Genomic DNA, 20,342 nt, shown 5'->3' with positions numbered 1-20,342 from the left:
ACTTCAGAACATTATTATAGGGCATGTGTAATTTAACAGTACAAAAACATTATAATAGCCGCATATATTTTACACTGCCTAATTGCAAAGAACAGTAGATCTAAGTACCGCAGTTTGTTTTGTCTCACAGCCCACATTACGGTATGGATCATATCACAACCCTCCCATATCGTTACACCATTAATGTACAGACACAAGGGACTAAATTTACAAAGCCTGTTTATATTTTACACATTTATAATGTTTAGACACCTGTGTTTAAGAAAAACAGGCTTTGTAAATTCAGCCCTATATGTTAGTACATTTTACTTCAATTGAAAATGAAATGAAAGCCCAACACAAAGCAGATGAATCATACATAATTTCCTGAACTTCCACAATATTTAAATCAGGGATTGTGTTTATATAAGTTTTATTTAAAGTCCAGACTCAATCTTTAATGACATCACATACATACAATTTGTATGGCGTTGCCATGGCATTAAAGTATTTAGAATCTATTAAACTTGAGTCTAGACCAGGGTCCGTGCTTATAAAACTTATAGAGTCCAGACTCAAGTCTTTAATGACGTCATACACATCCAATTTGTTTGGCATTACCATGGCGTTAAAGTCTTAGACTCTATTAAGTCTGGAGTCTAGACTCTATTAAGAGTCTTGATTCTAGGCTTTAAAAGTTTTATTAGCACCAGGCCCGATATAAAAAACACCCATGAAATATCATGTATAAAATGAACAAAATCAATTACAAGTAAAATACCTACCTGCACATTCTGCCATCTCTGCTGGTGTGTGGTGTTCAAAGACAGGATTGTGGATGAGAAAGAAGGAAGGGTTCCTGTAAGAAGTGCTAGCTTTTCGTCAGGGGATGGAGATGAATGCTTGAAATGCAGACAATTATGCAAGCCTCCCCAGACTTCAAGCTGCACTACACAGTTGGTAAGAAAATGTCAGGTGAGAACCTGGCATCAAAGCTAGCACAGACTGTGAGGTGTACATAATATACTTATTTATAAACTTAGGTGAGCTGACTGTTGTATTGGGCATAATTCTTAATTTGTCATTTGAGGGCTGTAGAAATCAAGTTTGGTAACTAAGGTGGTGGGTTTTTTAAAGTAAACGTTGCATATATTTATAACAAAAAGATTTCCAAAAATAAATGATACTGGAAAGAAATTATCAGACCTGTAGGAAGAATATCTGAGACAAAGAGGTTTAATCTTGATATATACTGGAATGTTGTTTAAAGCTTAAACTGGGGGAGAGGGAAGAAGGAAATATTTTGGAATGCAGTACATAGACCTGTAGGAAGAATATTTGAAACCAAGACATCTTATCTTGGAAAATAATGGAAAGTAGCTTAAAGCTTCCATGGGGAGGGGAAGGTATTTTAGAATGCATAAGTATGATTTCCAATTCTAAGAACAAAATATATTGAACTTTTTTAAAACAATCTTTACCTTTATTATTATACAACAGTGCAAAAACAGAAGAGGCTGTTGAATGCATATGTCCTCATTTCGAAGCCCATGTGCCTGGTATATAGTAACAACCTGGGAACAGATCTAGTGAAAGGTTAATACCATCTACATGTAAAAAGGAAGTCCTGCTTTAAAACCATGGAATGTAATCTGACCTGGACAGCCAAAGGTATATAAACAATTATATTGTTATATGAATCCCACCTTAAACAAATAGCCATTACCGGACACAATGTGGCTGACATTGTTAACACCAGAATGCCGCTCGTGTTAACAACTGGCCACTGATGTATACTACTCCAGACAATTAACCTGTCGGTACTGGACTGACAGCCAGGCTGGGGAAATTACTTTATATTTCTTGTCTTGGACAAACCTTTCTGGAGAACTTGGATTTCATGTGTGATTCCTGACTTGATCCAAGTTTTGCTCAAATTAGCAGATGGTTGAGGGAGTTAACAAGTTTTCAAAAATATATTTTTATCCTGTTAAATTAAATACACTAAACAATTTTTTTTTTAAAGTTTACAACAACCAAAAAAAAAAGTAAGAAATAAGCTACATATGAAGTACTACATTACAAGTCCCCTACCTGGCCCACACATTTTCTATGTTTAGATCAATATCTTGAGGCATTGTGCAATAAACATCTAAAAAAAAAACTATATGTGGGACAGACAGACAGATGGACGGACAGACATACGGACGAACAGACATACAGACAGAGATGAAACCTATAGTCTGCTTCAGTTGGGACTGGTAGGGGACTAATAAAGTAATATGTGGGGGAAATTTAAAGGAGTAATACATGCAATTAAAATCACACTATATATGAGCCATCACACGTGAAAACCTACAACTTAGCATGACATCAGAAACTGAGTAAACACGGCTCAAAGTTTGACATCACATGTAAACGCGGAAGTAAAAGTTGACATAAAGTGGTTTTATTGCTCAAATAAAATATAACTTCAATTGTTTGTATCAAATATACAAATGAATACTGGTATATAATGTTTGAAAATGTTCTTGTACCTTTTTCATTCTGATTTCAATCTCCCTTGTAGCTGTAAGCATTTAAAAAAACAAACATTTGTGGATACCTACACAGGTTGGCCATAACAGTGATACATATGTATGTGCTCATGAAGGGCTCACTTGGACATACATCCACCATATTTTAATGTTTACAAACATAGTTAAAGTTAAAGTTTGTTTTGTTTAACAATACCACTAGAACATATTGAATTATTCATCATCGGCTATGCGATGTCAAACATTTGATAATTTTTACATATAGTTAAGAGAGAAAACACGCCACAGTTTTCCATCAGTAACAAAGTATATGCACAATCCCACAGACAGGATGACACATACCATTGTCTTTGATATACCAGTCATGGTGCACTGGCTGGAACGAGAAATAGCCCAATGGGACCACCGACGGGGATCGATTCGAAACCGACTGCATATCAATCGAGCACTGTACCACTGGGCTACATTCCGCCCCACAAACCTAGTTCAAATGCTAGCTTCAATACAATTACTTCAGAAACAAAATGTAGTTCTCATATACAGTAAATTGGAGATCATGGAATATACATTACAACAACAGAACTTCAGCCTATAGTAACTTATACCTCCCAAAGTGGAGGTGTTTTTGCCATGCCAGAGAGAATACATTTTTCTCTTTCATCCAACCTACTTCACAATGAAGAATTATTTATGTACATATTCAAATACACTATTCAATAGGAACAGCAGTTTTCACAAAATAAACAATGATACCTTTATTCATTTGTTAGCTTCCTGAATTGCAAACAAAAGAAAAAGTCAATATTATTACAGGTACCATGCCGGTCCATGGACTGCCAGGAAGCATTTATTGGTTGTGCTGTAGATCCTGGGTTTTCTGTCACTCAAAGCAACCCATTGGTCTGTCTGACAGAGAACATCTTTATCAATGTAATTCCCACAGCTGATTCCTTTAAAGGTGAAGTACCTACACATGTATACCTACAGCATTATAGCTAGAAGGGAAACAATAACCACACAGAGGTGGGTTTTTTTCTCTTTCAGCTATCTATACTTGAGGTGTTGACTGCATGTGGCATGGCTACCAGTAAAGCCTCAGAACAGAAAACCTTTCATGTGCTAGTTCTAGCATAAACCAAACACTGACAAACAGAACTATTAACTCTACATTAGTGTCATCAGTGATAACAGAAATGTATCAGTCTTTTAGTAGTAAAAGTTTTTTTTAAGTTAATCAAAACAAATAATACTCTGGAAATAAAGTGCACTTCCATGTCCTGACACACTTGTAAAACATATCTTGCAATGTTTTAAAATTTATTTTCATACTTATAATTTATATACAATTTATGTTCAAGCACCATGTCCTGGACAGAGAGCTGAGGTGTCTGTCCAGGACAACAGTTAATATTTAGTTGTCGGTGGGAAAGACTTTAGTGTAGTGATAATAATAATAATAATAATAATAATAATAATAATAACTTTATTTAATGAGGGTGACAGGTTTAGCACAAGCTAATCTTCCACTTGGCCCTCAACAATACATTGAAATACTGGAAAAGAAAATACATATATACTAAGTACTATACTATTATAATAATGCATACATACATATTGACTAGAGAAATCTTACATTTAACAGACATCTGTTAGTTGTGTAATATTGACACTAAAGTCTCAAAACATAATTATTATATAGAATAAAAATTAATCAGCCAAATAAACATCCATGAGATATTGTTTCAGGCAGGATTTAAAGTTCGCAACTGACTTCTGGTGTCTAATATCAAGGGGTATTGTATTCCATATCTGAACACCTGAGTAACTGAAAGATTTTTTATATAGTTCAGTATGAGGCCTTGGTAGCTGAAGTTTGTTTTTGTTAGAGGATCTTAGGTTATAATTACAGGTTTCAGATATTGGGGTAAGGAGAGATGTAATGTATTCTGGGGAGAAGCCATTTAGTGCTTTATATACCATTATGCCGATGTGGTATTTTATTCTGTCAGGAAAAGGTAAAATATTTCGTTCCCTGAACATGTCTTTAGATGGAGTTATTAATGGTTTGTTTAAAATTATTCTCATTGCACGTTTTTGCTGTGGCTGTGCACAACTCTATTCTCAAGCACACTGTCCTGGGCACACACCTCAGCTATCTAGGCTGTCTGTCCAGGACAGTGGGTTAGTTGTTAGTGGTTCGTCGTTAAAACTTGTTCAGAGTGGGAGCCAGTACCAGGCTGCGAACCCAGTACCTACCAGCCGTATGTCCAATGGCTCTACCACGACACCACTGAGGCCAATAGGACCTTGCACTACAATGGAGCCGGTACTTATCAGCCTTCAATTCATTGGGTTAACCATAGCACCATTTACACTGGATTAATTTTTGGTAGTTTAGCCCCATATGCAACAGTTCTGCTCACTCAGATTAAAAACTTTACAAAGCATCTTTTGCATCTAATTGTATTATGCTCTAGATAGTATAAGAAAGAAATGTTTTATTTAACGATGCACTCAACACATTTTATTTACGGTTATATGGCATCAGACACATGGTTAAGGACCACACAGATTTTGAGAGGAAATCCGCTGTCGCCACTACATGGGCTACTCTTCCGATTAGCAGCAAGGGATCTTTTATTTGTGCTTCCCACAGGCAGGATAGCACAAACCATGGCCTTTGTTGAACCAGTTATGGACCACTGGTCGGTGCAAGTGGTTTACACCTACCCATTGAGCCTTGCGGAGCACTCACTCAGGGTTTGGAGTCGGTATCTGGATTAAAAATCCCATGCCTCGACTGGGATCCGAACCCAGTACCTACCAGCCTGTAGACCGATGGCCTGCCACGACGCCACCAAGGCCGGTCTCTAGATAGTATAACCCTTACAACAAAGCTAATACTAGTAATAGCTGAAATTAGTGCCCGGTATAATCATGAAAGTGCAACTATTTTCACGGATGGGTGGACATTTGTTTGTATTGTTGAAGAAGTATTGGATTAAACTGCATGAACAGGGTTCGAACTTAACAATGGCACCAATGGCAATTGCCATCATTGAAATATAAATTGTTGTGGGTAAAGATCATCACCAACAGGCATTTTTGTGTCATCGGTAAAGCTCATCAACAATGTCAAAATGTATACACCTGGTGTACATTATCTGCCAATATTTAACATTTGCACATTTACAATATGTCTACATACAGCAAAATAGCCTTTCAGTCAAGTTTATTTGCTGCAAATGTCACTTTTTTTAAAATTGCCACAGGCAGGCTTAAAACTGCCATCAGTGGGCTGTTTCACACATGGCAATTCTTTTAAACATTGCTGTGGGAGACAAATTGTTAAGTTCAAGCCACGCATGAATAACATTACATGGTCTAATCTAAAACACAATACCAGTTCTCTTTCACATAATATATTACAACAAAACATAGATCTAGTATTTTCAGATTACAGAATTGATATGCTGATACAGCATTTCATACAATTGGAAATAAATCAGCAGTGAATTTTTTTTTTAAACAATCAATATAATTCTCCCTTGTGAATATTCTACCATGCTATGAAAGTTAAGCAGACTAAACTAGTAACCAAGACGGATGCAAAAAACACATGAATTATGCATGTAAATAATAAATATTCCATGCATGATGTGTAGTTACATATACAGTATTTGTGAACTGTTTAAATATCAAGTAACAGGTTCATGCAATTTATTCTGTACTAGCCCTACAAATGTATTCGAGTGTTTTAACAACAATGTTTTATTGACATTTTGACACATATCAATATATTAAAAGTAAATTATCCATGTTTTCCAACAACTAAAATTTGTCTTGCAGATCATCTTCTGATTTGTATTAAACACACATACACACAACATCATTTGGTAATCCTGACAAGAAGAATCCTAAAAATGGCTAACATCAAAACATTACACTTTAGATCAGACTTACAAAAACTCAAAAATTACAGCTGACAGCTACTGCGCAGGGAGAAATCATGCAGACACTAATCCACTGCTAGCAGACAAGAGGGTGGTTGTCACTTACCTGTCTCCTCTGTATGGGAACTGCTGTCAGGTCCCGAGTCCTTGCTGCTGCTGCTGCCTCCAGGGTCCGGCTCTGCCTCTCCCCACCACTCAGGCTGGCCGTACAGAGGGGTGCCTTTCTTCACCGTGGCAAGCTCTGGCAATCAGAAACATTACCACAATAATTACAGGAAATGACCCCTGAGCATGAGCAGAAAACACGTTCTGCATTGGCCAGTCTTTTAAATATGTGGCCTGGCTTTAATAAACGCAAATGTATGCACGAACAATAAATGTGACCACATCAATAAAAGGTCTGGTGATCTGTACTACAATAAAAAAAAAGAAAAAAAAAAAAGAAGATCCTCCCTCCCTTGAGAATTTAGCAGCAACTACCCTGACAATTAACCAGGCCATCCATGCAGTCTGGGCGTGCTGCCATTACAATGTCAAGTAAATAAACAGGACCATCACAGACTGCCGATTCAATGAACAGCAGACACTGGTGCAAGCAGTATGTGTGCGTGTCTTTGCAAATTTGTGCTGGCAGTTGTCGTGACGATATATTGCCACACTATCAAGAAATACCACAGAAATCAATGGATCTATTATCTCTGTGCTCATGTGATGATCTGGAAATGAGAAACGCTGATGTTATATAGCCCGGGATTAGTGCTAAGAATGAGGAAAAAACACATACTCCAGATACTTTCCACGCAGAATCTATTTTACAGGCCATCAAAACAAATACAGCTCACAGAAGCAACCCATTGCACGAGTACTGCCAATTTGAAAACCTCCAAGAAATTCCTGCTTCAAGTAACAAGCGACATTCAATCCGGAGTGTGTGTACACATGTATGCATGTGTCAGATCTAAAAACAGATGTTGATGGCATCAAGTAATAACACAGCGACTCTGACCAAAACGTCAGCAACCCTAATTCAGCAACCTGTTATAATGCTTGCTACATTACCTCATATCGCTGCTATCTGGTCTGGATTCAATTTAAAATGACATTTACCAAATGGCACTTTTTTCAAAGAGCACACAGAGTGCATGGATTTTGCAGAGTTACTCATGTGGCTATAGCCTGTTTCAAAATACACAGCGTTTCACATTGAATGGCAGTTATTTCTCTGAGCCAATGTCGCTGAGAAAAATCAATATTTCATTCTGCAAGGAGAATTTAACAATGAGTATGTCCACTTCTCACAATCAACAGCTTTTTAAAAAATACAATGTGTTTGGACTTTAATACATCTAATATTTCCAGTCACAATAATATTTTATACTGATATATGTGTCTGGAAATATGATGCTAAAAATGTATTTATATATTGAATGTAATTTGTAATTTATATGATGAAAAATCAACACTAATATAACATATAATGTTAATTTATGAACATTTATTAGTAAAGTAGCTCTTTTTTAATTTTAAAAATATTTCCTGTTGTGACCACCCTCCAAAAATGAGATGACCTGAAAATTATGACTAAAGGGTTAAAAAAACCCACACTAACAAACAAGCAACTGATCTGGAAACTCGAAAACAGCAATATGTCGAAAGGTTCAATTTATGTTCTGATGAGCTGATTAAAATTTTAAAGAAAAACCCTTAATACTATAGCTTGCAAACATTTGTGACACTAAATCGATGGTAGAAGTTGAAATCAATACATCAATAAATATATTTTGTAAAATAAAAATTTTTAAAATATGTAAAGAAAGGAGACAGTATCACTTTTCAAAATGATGCAATTTACTCCCAACACAATATGGTTAAACATACTCCCACTTTAGTAAAACTCTAATTAATACATCTTGAAATTATCTCATTAGGACAACAACAGAACACAATAAATTTCAACATAGCATTCATTATGGATGTAGGACACACAAACACACACACACACACACACACACACACACACACACATACACACACACACACACCACACACACACACACACACATCATTCTCTTTCATATCTTAAATATAAAATCCTACCAAAATCCATCATGCAAACCTATAACTCATCCAACTCTGTCATATTTTAAATGAATCTAATTAAAAAATAATAATCATGCAGATACCAAACAAAACAAGAATTCTGCAGATTTAAAAATCTCCCATCCCTAGCTATGCAAGACAGATTCATTCCATGACATCAGCCCATATGGAATAAAATAATCTTGCATAGGATATGACGTCATCGGGGAGTATTACGTCATTGGTAATATATGACGTTATATTCATGCGAGTTGGTGAATGAATGGATGAATGGATGGATGGACGGATGAATGAATGAATGAATGAATGAATGAAAGAAAGAAAGAAAGAAAGAAAGAAAGAAAGAATGAATTAATGGAATTAATGAATGCATGAATGACACACCAGCATGGTGAGTTGGTGATTTGAGGTCATCAAACAACAGTTTTAGATTGACAATTTGTCAATAAAACTGTAACATGAACATAAAAGTAGTTTAATTACCGGTAATAACAAAATTCACGTGCATTGTGATGAACATTCATAGGTGCACTATAAACAATGTATTGATGTAGAACTTACAGATTGTGAGAAATGAAGTTAAACGTAAAACTTTAACATTGAGCTAAATGCAAAAGTTGATGCCGCCACCTTCACCATAGCTGCTGTCAACACTAGAAAGTAATACCTATATCTTGCCTTTTTCACTTCTTAATGGCAAGACAACAAAACTGCCTTAGATTTAATTCAAGTAAAGGACTTTATTTGTACATGTACAACACAACGTATAGAGCTCTTTTTACCTGGTGGAAGAATTTGCATAGGACCCATGCTTTTCGATACTCTGGGTAGTGGTACTCCATTGGTCTGTGCCGAAACACTCACAGTCTGATCGGAGAAACTTGAGAAAGTGCCCGACGCACTGTGGTTGTTCACGTAGCATGTGCACGCGGGTACCTGGCTGGTGTCAGGTTCGTAGCCCTCACCACTGTACATGGCATGCTGGCACGACAGGCGGTGAGGGTCGTCCGAGAAATCATATCCATTATTAGGAGCGAACGTCTCCTGATCCTGATCCTCCACACACTTCTGCTCCTCCGCGAATACTGTTGCAATGTGAGCGTGCTGCTGGCGGATCTTCTTCCTCGGCCAAGTGTTCGATAAATTTAGCTTCTCATCGTGTCCACATTTAGCGAAACTGTGATGTGTGTCCACAAAGTCTGATTCCTTATCATTAGGAAGGTTGTGTGAGCAAGTGTGTGTTATTTTCTGCTCCGCGATGCAGCCCTGAAATACGCAGATTATTAAAGTTTGAGTGAAATAATACCAACAGCTTTAAGGTTACCCCACGGCCCCATTTTATGAAGTCATCTTAGTACTAAGATCACCTTAAGTGCATACAGTAGTTATGTACTTAAGGTGACTTAGCGCTAAGATCGTTTCATAAAACGGGGCCCTGGTCCTTAGGTAATATTATTAAAATAAGAAATAGTTAATAGAAAATAAAAATATATAAGTATATTCTAAATAATTTAACCAATCTATTTTTATGACAGAGAATTATTTATTTTAAAAAGAATCTTTCTTTTTTTTACCGTGGTCTTCATGCATGTACAATATAAATGCATTAAAATGCTCAGCAGAAGAATGGGAGTTACTTCCCTTGGTACACAAAGAAAGATCATTAAATTTTATTGAAATAAAAGCAAGACTGTACAGTTAAAAATCTAGAAAAAGCGTTAATTTTGATATCTGATCTGACAAGTTTGTATTTTGTTGCACCACATTAGTATTTGTCCTATCATGTGGAAAATAACAACACTTGACACTTTTATCTTTGAGGTTCTTAAACTGTAATCATGCATGAAATTCAAAATAAAATTGTCTGAACTGATCTAGATATCTACCAGTAACTGAAAAAAATTAAAATAGAACTTGGCTTTCCATCACTCAAAATTCCATAGCACCAAATAATCTTAAATATCAAGGCTAAAACTTACAACCAAAATATAAACAAATATTTAAAGATGCAAATAATAGAAAGACAGCAACCTACAACCAAAACTAATTTACCGGTAGATGAGGTTTTCACAGAACTGGATGTATAATGGAGACTTTAAAGGTCATTCTAATTCAGTCCATTGCATTATTAGCCTAACTGTGTTTTATCTTATCCAGAAAAAAACCCACTAAGTCATTTTATTGACTAAGAGGACAGTCTTAATTTAAAGGTTTCTTGTATGTTTATTTTTAACAGAACCGGTAATTAAATATTATGCTGTTATATTGTTTGAATAAAGTACTGGGTAACTATTTAAACACTTCTGCCATTCAGTACATGAATGTACTTAACTCCAGTAACATATATATATATTTTTTAAATTTGGTTTGCTATAATTGAACTAAACATTCATGCATATTGTTAACTTCCTGCTTGACTGATGACATTTTGTAGCTTCTTTCTTTGGTGTTCAGCATCAATTATAAACAGATGGAAATAAAATGATAAATCTGACATTAACAGAAGCTGTTAATGATCAATCCCTTGAACATACATACATGTACAAAAAACAGTCAGGACATTTTTCGGAGAAATGCTGGAGAAAACAGGCAACAGTATTTTAGCTCTATAAAGTATGACTAGTGAAAAAACATGCAAATAAAGTAAGAAACAACAACATATATGTTACCAACAAACCCACTGTTAAAATACTGGTCAGATTATAGCAAACCAGAAAATTAATCATTAATTAAAATTTAAAAATGCTCAATGCAGAGAAAGATTTAAAACATCCAGGTAAAACAGAAAAAGTCATCTAAGAAACCAACACTAGAAGAAACCATTTTTGACAACACTGAAACATACCGGTCGACACTGTGTAACGGTATAGCCGGAGTGGGCTCCCTTTAAAATGTCAGAAAAGTACACAAGTTTATAGTAACTCATTTTCAGAATTTTAAAATAAAATGTTCAAATATTTGGTGAACAATTATATATATATATATATATATGTACAGGTTGCTTTACTAAATATAAATGTTGCGATCACCGATACCAGCTGTGTACATTAATGACGTGCTTCGAGCGTTTGCAGCATGACTAATACAGTTTATTTCATACAAATATGTCAAGACTTCACAGTATTGATTATTGGTGTGCAAGTTAATAATAATACACAGTAGCATCCATCGGACAAACCTAATTTTTTTAAGTCTTATTAGTATTTTTCTTTGTAGGAAGCAGACCCATTTCAGATAGCTTTATTCTACCCACTGCTTCAGGATTGATATCAAAGGCTATGGTATGTGCTGTGGTTTGTATATGGGCAAATGCAAATTTACGATTCTAAACATTTTAGTGAAATATTCTAAATACCATGTGTCATAAGTACCTAACATAGCATTGTGTGCCACATGTTTGACACTTATTAGCCACTGATCTTCAGGTTATTATTAAGAAGCATTCATTTCCTTTTCATGGAGAGCAAAATTTGTCAGCTCTTACTTTCCGGTCACAAGATTTAAATAACCATGAGTCATGATGTGACTGGATATATACGATATCGTAACACATTGTTGGAGTGGGATTTAGCTCAGTTAGTTGAGTGCTTACTTGAGGCACTTGCATCGCAGGATCGAATCTCCTCAGTGGATACATTCAGTTAATTGGGTTTGTTCTCGTTTCAACCAGTGCACCACAACTGGTCAAAGGCTATGGTATGTGCTTTCCTGTCTGTGGCAAAGTACATATAAAAGATATCTTGCTGCATTAGGAAAAATGTACCGGGTTTTCTCTGATGACTACGTGTTAGAATTACGAAATATTTGACATCCAATAGCCAAAGATTAATTAATCAATGTGCTCTAGTGGTGTCGTTAAACAAAACAAACTTTAACACATTGGCACAATGAATTTTCATAGAAACAAATCATTTCAAAATAAATGATGACAAAAAGGAGGAAATTACTTTGTGTATACTTGATGGACCCTCCTCAACCTTCAAAAGCATTCATAATTGGCATCAACATTTACTTGGTAGACATGAAGAAATAAAGCAGAATGTACTAATACTTACAGTGTCATGCATTTTTGAACTTTTTGTGGCATCATTCAATTAACTAGCAATAAGAGTCTTTAAATTATATTATGCACTTTCCCCCAGAGACTAGAACATCTCAGTCACTGATTAAAACAAGGAAACCCCAATGGTTCCACCAGGGATCATTTTGACTGCTCTATGACCGATTCATTCCACTTCCTTTAAAAAACAGTCATAAAGGTGCCAGACAGTACCAAGAGATCATTAAGAAAACACACCATGACCATTTTATTTAAATATCTAATATCTGTACACAAAACACCATTAGAACATTAAACTATCACCCAACTGTGACTGTGATATCGGAGATATCTCACAGTGAGGTTAAGTTTCACTAATACATCATTAACAGCCAACTGTCATGGAGTGAAGAAAATAAACTGATGATGATATTTCATCCCTAACTGTGACATTGATCACTGTCACAAGGAAACAATTGAGAGACTGAAATGGATGATTTTCATAAAGTTCACATAAAGTTAATGATCATTTAAAAGGTCATGTGGTTGGAGGAAGTCTACAGACAGACTATAAACCAATTCCAATTAAATAAAAAAAAAATTATTTATGATGAGCTGTTTTCAAGTTTAGAATGGTAATAAAAATAAGCATTTAATGAAAGTGGGATTATGTGGTTCATCTTGATGATTTTTTATTTTTTTCTATCTAACCTCCAGTTTAAATTGCTCTGATTTTCAGACCAATGTTTGCGTTTTCCATGGTGGCCATTTACTGTGTTCCCATAATTCTGCCCATAATCCAAATTTAAAAGAAATATATATTATATGTAAAGAAAATATCTTATTTTTCATCCTACATTCTGTTGCTATGAAAGATTTTGCCCATAAATATATTGGCACATATAATTCTGAACCAATGGAGCAGGTACATGTAAACTCTACTAAAAACATAATAAATGTAAATCATATTTTTTAAATTAATGAATGAATGAATCTTTAATGACACCTCAGCATGAAAAATACATCAGCTATTGGGTGTCAAACTATGGTAAAGGCAAAACTAACATATTTTTAAAATGCAAAGTACAAATTAAATACAAGTATATGTCATAGTGGTTTGTTAGCAAAGGATTTTCAAATATCCCTGCCTAGTTTTAATATTAATATACTTTTAGTTCTCACAGGCTTGACCAGGTGAAAGGAAAAACCTACTTTTTTGTGGTAGTTGTAGGTCGGAATCTGGGTACTGAGTACTACTGACAATTTAGTATTTCTGATTCTAGACAATTGCAATCATGTTAATCAAATATGTTATATTTAACATAAGATTAAACCTGGCACTAAAACACAGTCGGTATAAAAGATAACTCAAGCACAGACTTCTAAACCTGTTTTCATGCCTATGCAATGAAAGAAGCTTTGGTTTGATGGTCACAGTTGTCATAAAATAAATGTATTCAGGTGTCGTGACACTTAAACGGCTACGAACTGATCACGTTTCATTATCATTTGAGTAAGAATAAACCATGTGGATGTTTTTAAAGTAAAATTATGGTGATCTGCTCAACTGTCAAAAACCGTGTCAACTGGTTATCTATTTTATATTCCTTTTTAAATAGTCTTTTATCTGTAGCATACATGATGACTGGTATATCAAACTCAACATTAAATCTATAATGTGAATAATTTATTTAATATTCCCTGTACATAGCTGGGATATATACTGTTAAATATACGACTACTATCAAATGACCTGTATTTCAGATACTGACAAACACATTTTAGTTTTTTGCACCAAACCAGGCCTTGTCTTTTAAGGCAGGCAATTGCCCATGCCCGCCACAGCCCATGCCCGCCACAGCCCATGCCCATGTAAAGTGCCTACCAGGCGAGCTACAAACAATCGGACAAAAATAGTGTGTAAAAAATCAGCTGCCCACAGAAGTACCCTTCAGTTCTAAGATGATCCATCCTGAACTCACTGATGTAAGTTTTATTCAAACAGTCACCAAGTGAATATTGTACAAGATGAAGACGTAATATAAAATGGGAAATATCAAATGAATGGCTTTAAAATACAGAAAATTGAGACAACATATACTTTTAAGGGACCCACCCAAAATAAGCTGCCCTCAGTCAGTTAAATCATGCTGTTTTTAGCCCACCTGCATATTTTAAATCACAAGGCCTGCGAACTATGTTAGAAACTGTAACTATTTTCAAATCATGATGAACGTTAATTATTTTTGCCTGACTGGAATAAATACGAGAACATCCCATGTGCTAGTGCATGTCACAGTTGTTGTCCTCACTAAAACATCTAATCTCAGAACACAAGACTGGTGATCAGGGTAAAATGCTTGTCCATGACAAACATAATAAGCCAATGATCAGGTTTTAAGCCTGGACACCTCTAGAGGATCAGGTGGTGGTTGTTCCATCATGACTTCATTCTCTCACCGTCGGTCGGTGCCTTTGTGCCAACATTTACATACATACAGCTACCATGAATGAAGCATGACTGTGTCATTCACAGAACAACAGGTCCAAGTGAACCAACACTGTTCTGTGCATGCCCAGTATATCTAATGCAGATGTGAATCTGGTAACTTTTTAATTTTAGAAGATAAGATTCAGACAAGTCAGTTTTGAAGTTAAACATAAAATGGATATCATTCTTGTAACCTGAGATAAAAATAACTCTAGATAAAAAAAAAAAAAAAAATAAAATAAAAAAACCCTGGAAAACTTTGAAGGCTCTTGAAAAGTGATGGCTTAATTACTGTGAGATTTTCATCAACAGAGACAGGATGGGTTTTACAAAACAGTGCTAAAATCAACAGATTGGGTTATTCTCCCAAATTATCTAATATAGTACACACTGCGGTCAGGACAGAATCAAAGAAGGGTTCAGCTGCCATGCAGGTCTACATACTGAGCATAGAGTAAGGAGCCAAATATGTAGATAACAGTTATTTGTCAGGTACCGGTAGCTGCTTGATACTGCACTAAATAGGTAATTTTAATACAGAGGAACATATGACATAAACACTAGGTATAAATTTAGTGTCTTTACTGTAAGTTCATAAAACTTAAAAACCCAAACTAAAAAACATTGAGACCCTATGATGCCAAATCTCCCAAGAACATGCTTGAAGTGTTTTTTAGAATGAAGGAATAAACACATTTTATTTCACCTAATTTATAACAGTGGCAACTTTCACAACAGTGGCAACTTTCACAACAGTGGCAACTTTCACAACAGTATTAGTATTGTAGTACAGGTATTTCATGTTTGTCCTTTGTGTAATAAATAAAACTGTTGTAAAGAAGTCTTTCCTGTAGCCGACAGGAAATGAAAGATGATTTAACATGACAAATGTAAGACTTTAATTAAAAGTGACTGCTGTGCTCACACAGGTGGAAAGGACAAGAAAGGAATGCTTGTTCAACAACATACAACATTTTTAAATTGTTAGGTGTCTGACATATGGTTATTGTGACACACTGTCTCGCACAGGTGGACTGAACAGGACGAGTGTACACGTTAAAGTTCTTACCTGGCATTCAGCCATGTGCAAGTCACTGCGAACTGCCCAGGCTGGCATGTTCTCGGCAGGAGGCAATTTCTCATTCTCAGCTGCTTTGCTACCCTTCTCCATTTGGTAGATCATAATGTTATGTACAATGGTTAAGGTCATTGTGACTTTATTACACGTACAGTTGTAGTAATAATTATAATACAGAACATTCACATGGGGGTAGATCTAAATAAGTATTCTCTTCAGGCGACTGGTCTAAATGTTGTTGATGCATATATTATTTAATAATTATACAGTATATTAGTATATGAACAATTAAAACTACTTTCTCTAGCAGTGAAGAAACATATATACAGATATACAAAGATCACTGACCCAAGTTTTTGATTTATGTACACTGTTTTGTTTTGCATACCAGCATGACCAGAAACATACTTGTTTTGCCACAGTTATAAGAAACAAGTACTTTTCATTGCCATGTGTAATTTAACAGTAAAACATTTTAATAGCCAAAAATATACTGAACTGCAAAAGAAATGTCACATATAAGTGAGGTTTCAATAGGTTTATTTTCAAATTATAAGATTTCGAACATCGGGAAAAAAAATTCTTTTTTGCACACATATGTCTGGGGATGTTAACTCATACTGACGAGGACATCATCATTACAGATAACAGGTGGATGTTGCAAGTTAGTATCTTGTATTACCACCCCTTGACAAGATTGCTATTGTGTGCCAACACCTGCAAGACCGACTCACCAGGGCCACTGAGACAGCTCATTAAACCACTGGAACCCAGCAATGACCCATCAGTGCTAACATGGTCTGTTGTTGGTTGGCCTCTAATGTCTCCTGTCGACATCCTGCTCGGGTCCCTATTCAGATAAACTGTCACTGACTGCAATATTTGCACCATCAGCAATGTATAAAAAAACAAAACATTCTCTTCTCAGATGAAAGTTTGTACTGTTTCCACAATGGATGGCACAGTAAGGGTTTGTTGAATAAGGGATGAACATTACACAACTAACTTCATGTATGCTAAAGAGATACCCATGGGGCTGGCAAAGCATTATGGTTGGACTTGTGGTCTTTCAGAATATTGGGCCAGACAGAGGTATGTTGCCACGGTTTTCCAATATATTGAACAAGCCCTTTGACCTCAGATTGTACATTATTATGCCCATCACCAGATTCACATGTTGCTGTAGGACATGCTCATGCCTAGATTACCAAAGACACCAGGGACTTTGACCCACAGCACAACATCAGAACTATGCCATGGCCCGCCCTCTGATAGAGCACTTGTGGGATGAGGTCCAAAGAAAGCTCAATAAAGTGCACCCAAGGCTGAGAACTGACCAGCAGATCTACTTGCAACTTTAGGTCACCAGATTCCAATGACCTTTATCAACCACCTTATTCATTCGACTGTGTGTGGTCAACGCTCATGGAGGTCACAAGAGATAGTGACTTGCAATATGCCAACTGTTACCAGTCATAGCCGTGTCCTCCTGGTCAATATGAGGAAACATTCCCCAAACACCACAGATGATGTGTGCCAAAATACTTGACTTTATCAGATGTTCCAAATCATGTATTCAAACATTTGAAAATAAACATATTGAAATCTCATTTACATGAAATGTTTCTTTTAGGGTGCAGTATATTTTACACTACCGGTACTTAACTACAATAACTAAAATTAGTGTCTGTTAAGTCTCTCTATCAATGACAACATACGATTTGCTATTATCAATAAAGATTCATTCCTGTCACATTTTGACTACAGAGATAGGCTCTAGTCCATTTTTAGAAGGGCATTTTCCCCTTTTGAACATCACAGAGTCTTGTTGTACTTTATTGTAACTTTATCCAAATGTGATACAGGCTTTATAGATTAACCAAACGTAAGTGTTCATTTTTACAGGTGGATACTAGAGTCTGCAACTTTAAGGTACTCGTCCAACATATGGTTACGATGAACCAACATTGTTAATGCTCACCCAATATATGTATATGGTTTCAGTGATCATCAAACTTATTATGGTTAAGATGCTCACTCAACATATTATCATGTTTACATGATATCACAGTGTAATAACAGCCGATATTCTATATTTATCTTCCTGCACTATGTATACATATCCACTGAAGTGATCTAAAGATCTAAAACATATATTTTGTTCAAAAAGGATATCATGCCCAAGCTGCACAGAATCCATGTGGTTCAGTGTCACATACTCCTGTTCTGGAATCCGGCTTTCATTCACAAAGGTCTAGAATAGAAAAAAACATGATAGACATTAGCTTGTACATATTCAGGAACTTAAATTAGCAATTATAATTACTTCTACTTTCAACAGAGTTCATGCCTGAAGAAAAATGAATATGCCTGAAATATATACAATGTCTTAGGATTTTACTCAAGTTGATAAAAAGCTAGTGATCCAATCCTCTTTGGAATTGTCGGTTTCCCCATTTCAAAGATTTGTCATTGTGCCTGACAGCACCAACAGCTATGTATCTGCATTTTAATATATGTTCAAAGTAATCAAGGATACTTAAAAGCAAAACTATTAACAGATACCAGACTCAACATAACAAAGCAAAGGCATACATGATGGGTTGCTTTTATGTGGACATTTTCCAAACAAAACTACAAGGTACATTATACAGAAATTAAATTTATTGTACTACTCAAAAGAATTTAAGGGTCAGACAATATTTTCGACATTATTTTCTGAATGTCATTTATATTAGCTAGACCATAATGTCACGCATGGTATTGTTCCATTTTGACGAAAGTGGATCTAAGCAACCCATAAATGAATTAAAATCCACTGTCATTGACACTGTCGACTAGTTCTAATGGCGAAAACATGCTTACATTTGCACGTAAATTAGGGCGAAAGCGAAAGGTCTGCTAAGTGCCCATAACTTGCTTTTTCACAAAGCGCTTCATTTGCACGCTTTGCATGTGTATTCCATGTTCCCAATGCTGAATTTCCAGTATAATTGAAGCTTGCGTTCGTGTACGGTGCACACTCCAAATTCGACAATGGTACGACGTCAACTGACTATCAAGATCAAGGAAGGGCTATTGCTTGGCTTCAGGATGGCAATACGCAAAGAAATGTTGTTCTGAGACTTGGTGTCAGTCAGAGTGTCATTGGCCGACTGTGGCAACGGTACCAAGCAACGAATTCTGTTCGAAATCGTCCACGTTCGGGAAGACCCCGAAGCACTACAAATAGAGAGGACCGCTACATCACCAATATGGCTCTACGTCAACGCACAAACACTGCATGCCGATTACGTGACAATCTGCGGACTGCGACTGGAACTAGAGTGTCTGATCAAACCATACGCAATCATCTGATAATCTACGCTGCCGTCGCCAGGCTGTTCGACCACCACTCCTACCACGTCACAGAACGGCCAGACGTCACTGGTACACGCTTCATCTGCGGTGGCAACGTGTTCAGTGGGGTCGAGTGATGTTCACTGATGAGTCCAGGTTTAGTCTCCAGTTCAACGACGGTCGGGTTCCTGTCTACAGACGTTAACGTTAGACAACGTCACCGGTTCGGTGGTGGCAGCGTCATGGTGTGGGGCGGCATCTCTATCCACCACAGGACCCCCCTCTATGTGGTGGATGGCAATCTGAATGGAATCCGCTATCTGAATGAGATTATCCGGCCGTTGGTTCTCCCAGGCCTTCAGCAGATTGGCGGCAGGGCAGTTCTGCAGGATGACAATGCCAGACCCCACCGCGCCAGGGTGGTAACGACTTTCTCAGACAACAAGGTATTGCCAGGATGGATTGGCCAGCATATTCGCCTGACTTGGCCCCAATAGAGCACGCCTGGGACGCATTAGGCAGGAGAGTTCAGGATAACCATGCCCCTCCGGCCAACCTTCATGATCTGGGTCAACTTCTTATGGCAGAGTGGCAGGCCATTCCCCAAGGGTTCTTCAGACGTCTGATCAACAGCATGAGGCAACGATGTGTCGAGTGTATTCGCGCCAGGGGTGGATTCACACACTATTAAAGAATGTTCTAATGTGTAAAATCCATGTTTGACAACCTTCAACTTTGACAGCATGTCATGTGACTTTCTTGTATACAGTGACGTTTATTTGTGTTTTTTTGTAAATATGGAACAATAAATTAAATTTTTGGTGTA

The 20,342-nt window shown here is 36.4% G+C and overlaps 1 protein-coding gene across 7 annotated transcripts in view; it reads right to left on the bottom strand.

Moving 5' to 3' along the window:
* Positions 1 to 20,342, bottom strand: part of LOC121371365 (centrosomal protein of 170 kDa protein B-like) — a 141,073-nt gene that overhangs the window by 38,294 nt on the left and 82,437 nt on the right. For 6 of the 7 annotated variants that reach the window (XM_041497195.1, XM_041497196.1, XM_041497190.1 and 3 more), the window contains 5 exons: positions 18,353 to 18,431; positions 16,169 to 16,290; positions 11,415 to 11,453; positions 9,352 to 9,835; positions 6,576 to 6,710 (listed from right to left, as the gene is read on the bottom strand). In XM_041497195.1, the coding sequence (XP_041353129.1) occupies positions 6,576 to 6,710; positions 9,352 to 9,835; positions 11,415 to 11,453; positions 16,169 to 16,290; positions 18,353 to 18,431 (859 nt within the window). The remainder of the gene's footprint in view (positions 1 to 6,575; positions 6,711 to 9,351; positions 9,836 to 11,414; positions 11,454 to 16,168; positions 16,291 to 18,352; positions 18,432 to 20,342) is intronic. The other variant, XM_041497194.1, reaches the window with a different exon arrangement.

Source organism: Gigantopelta aegis, chromosome 4, assembly GCF_016097555.1.
Source record: "Gigantopelta aegis isolate Gae_Host chromosome 4, Gae_host_genome, whole genome shotgun sequence".
NCBI classification, from domain to species: Eukaryota; Metazoa; Mollusca; class Gastropoda; order Neomphalida; family Peltospiridae; genus Gigantopelta; species Gigantopelta aegis.
The sequence above is the reverse complement of the archived record's forward strand: the minus strand, read 5'-3'. Positions and strand labels throughout refer to the sequence as shown.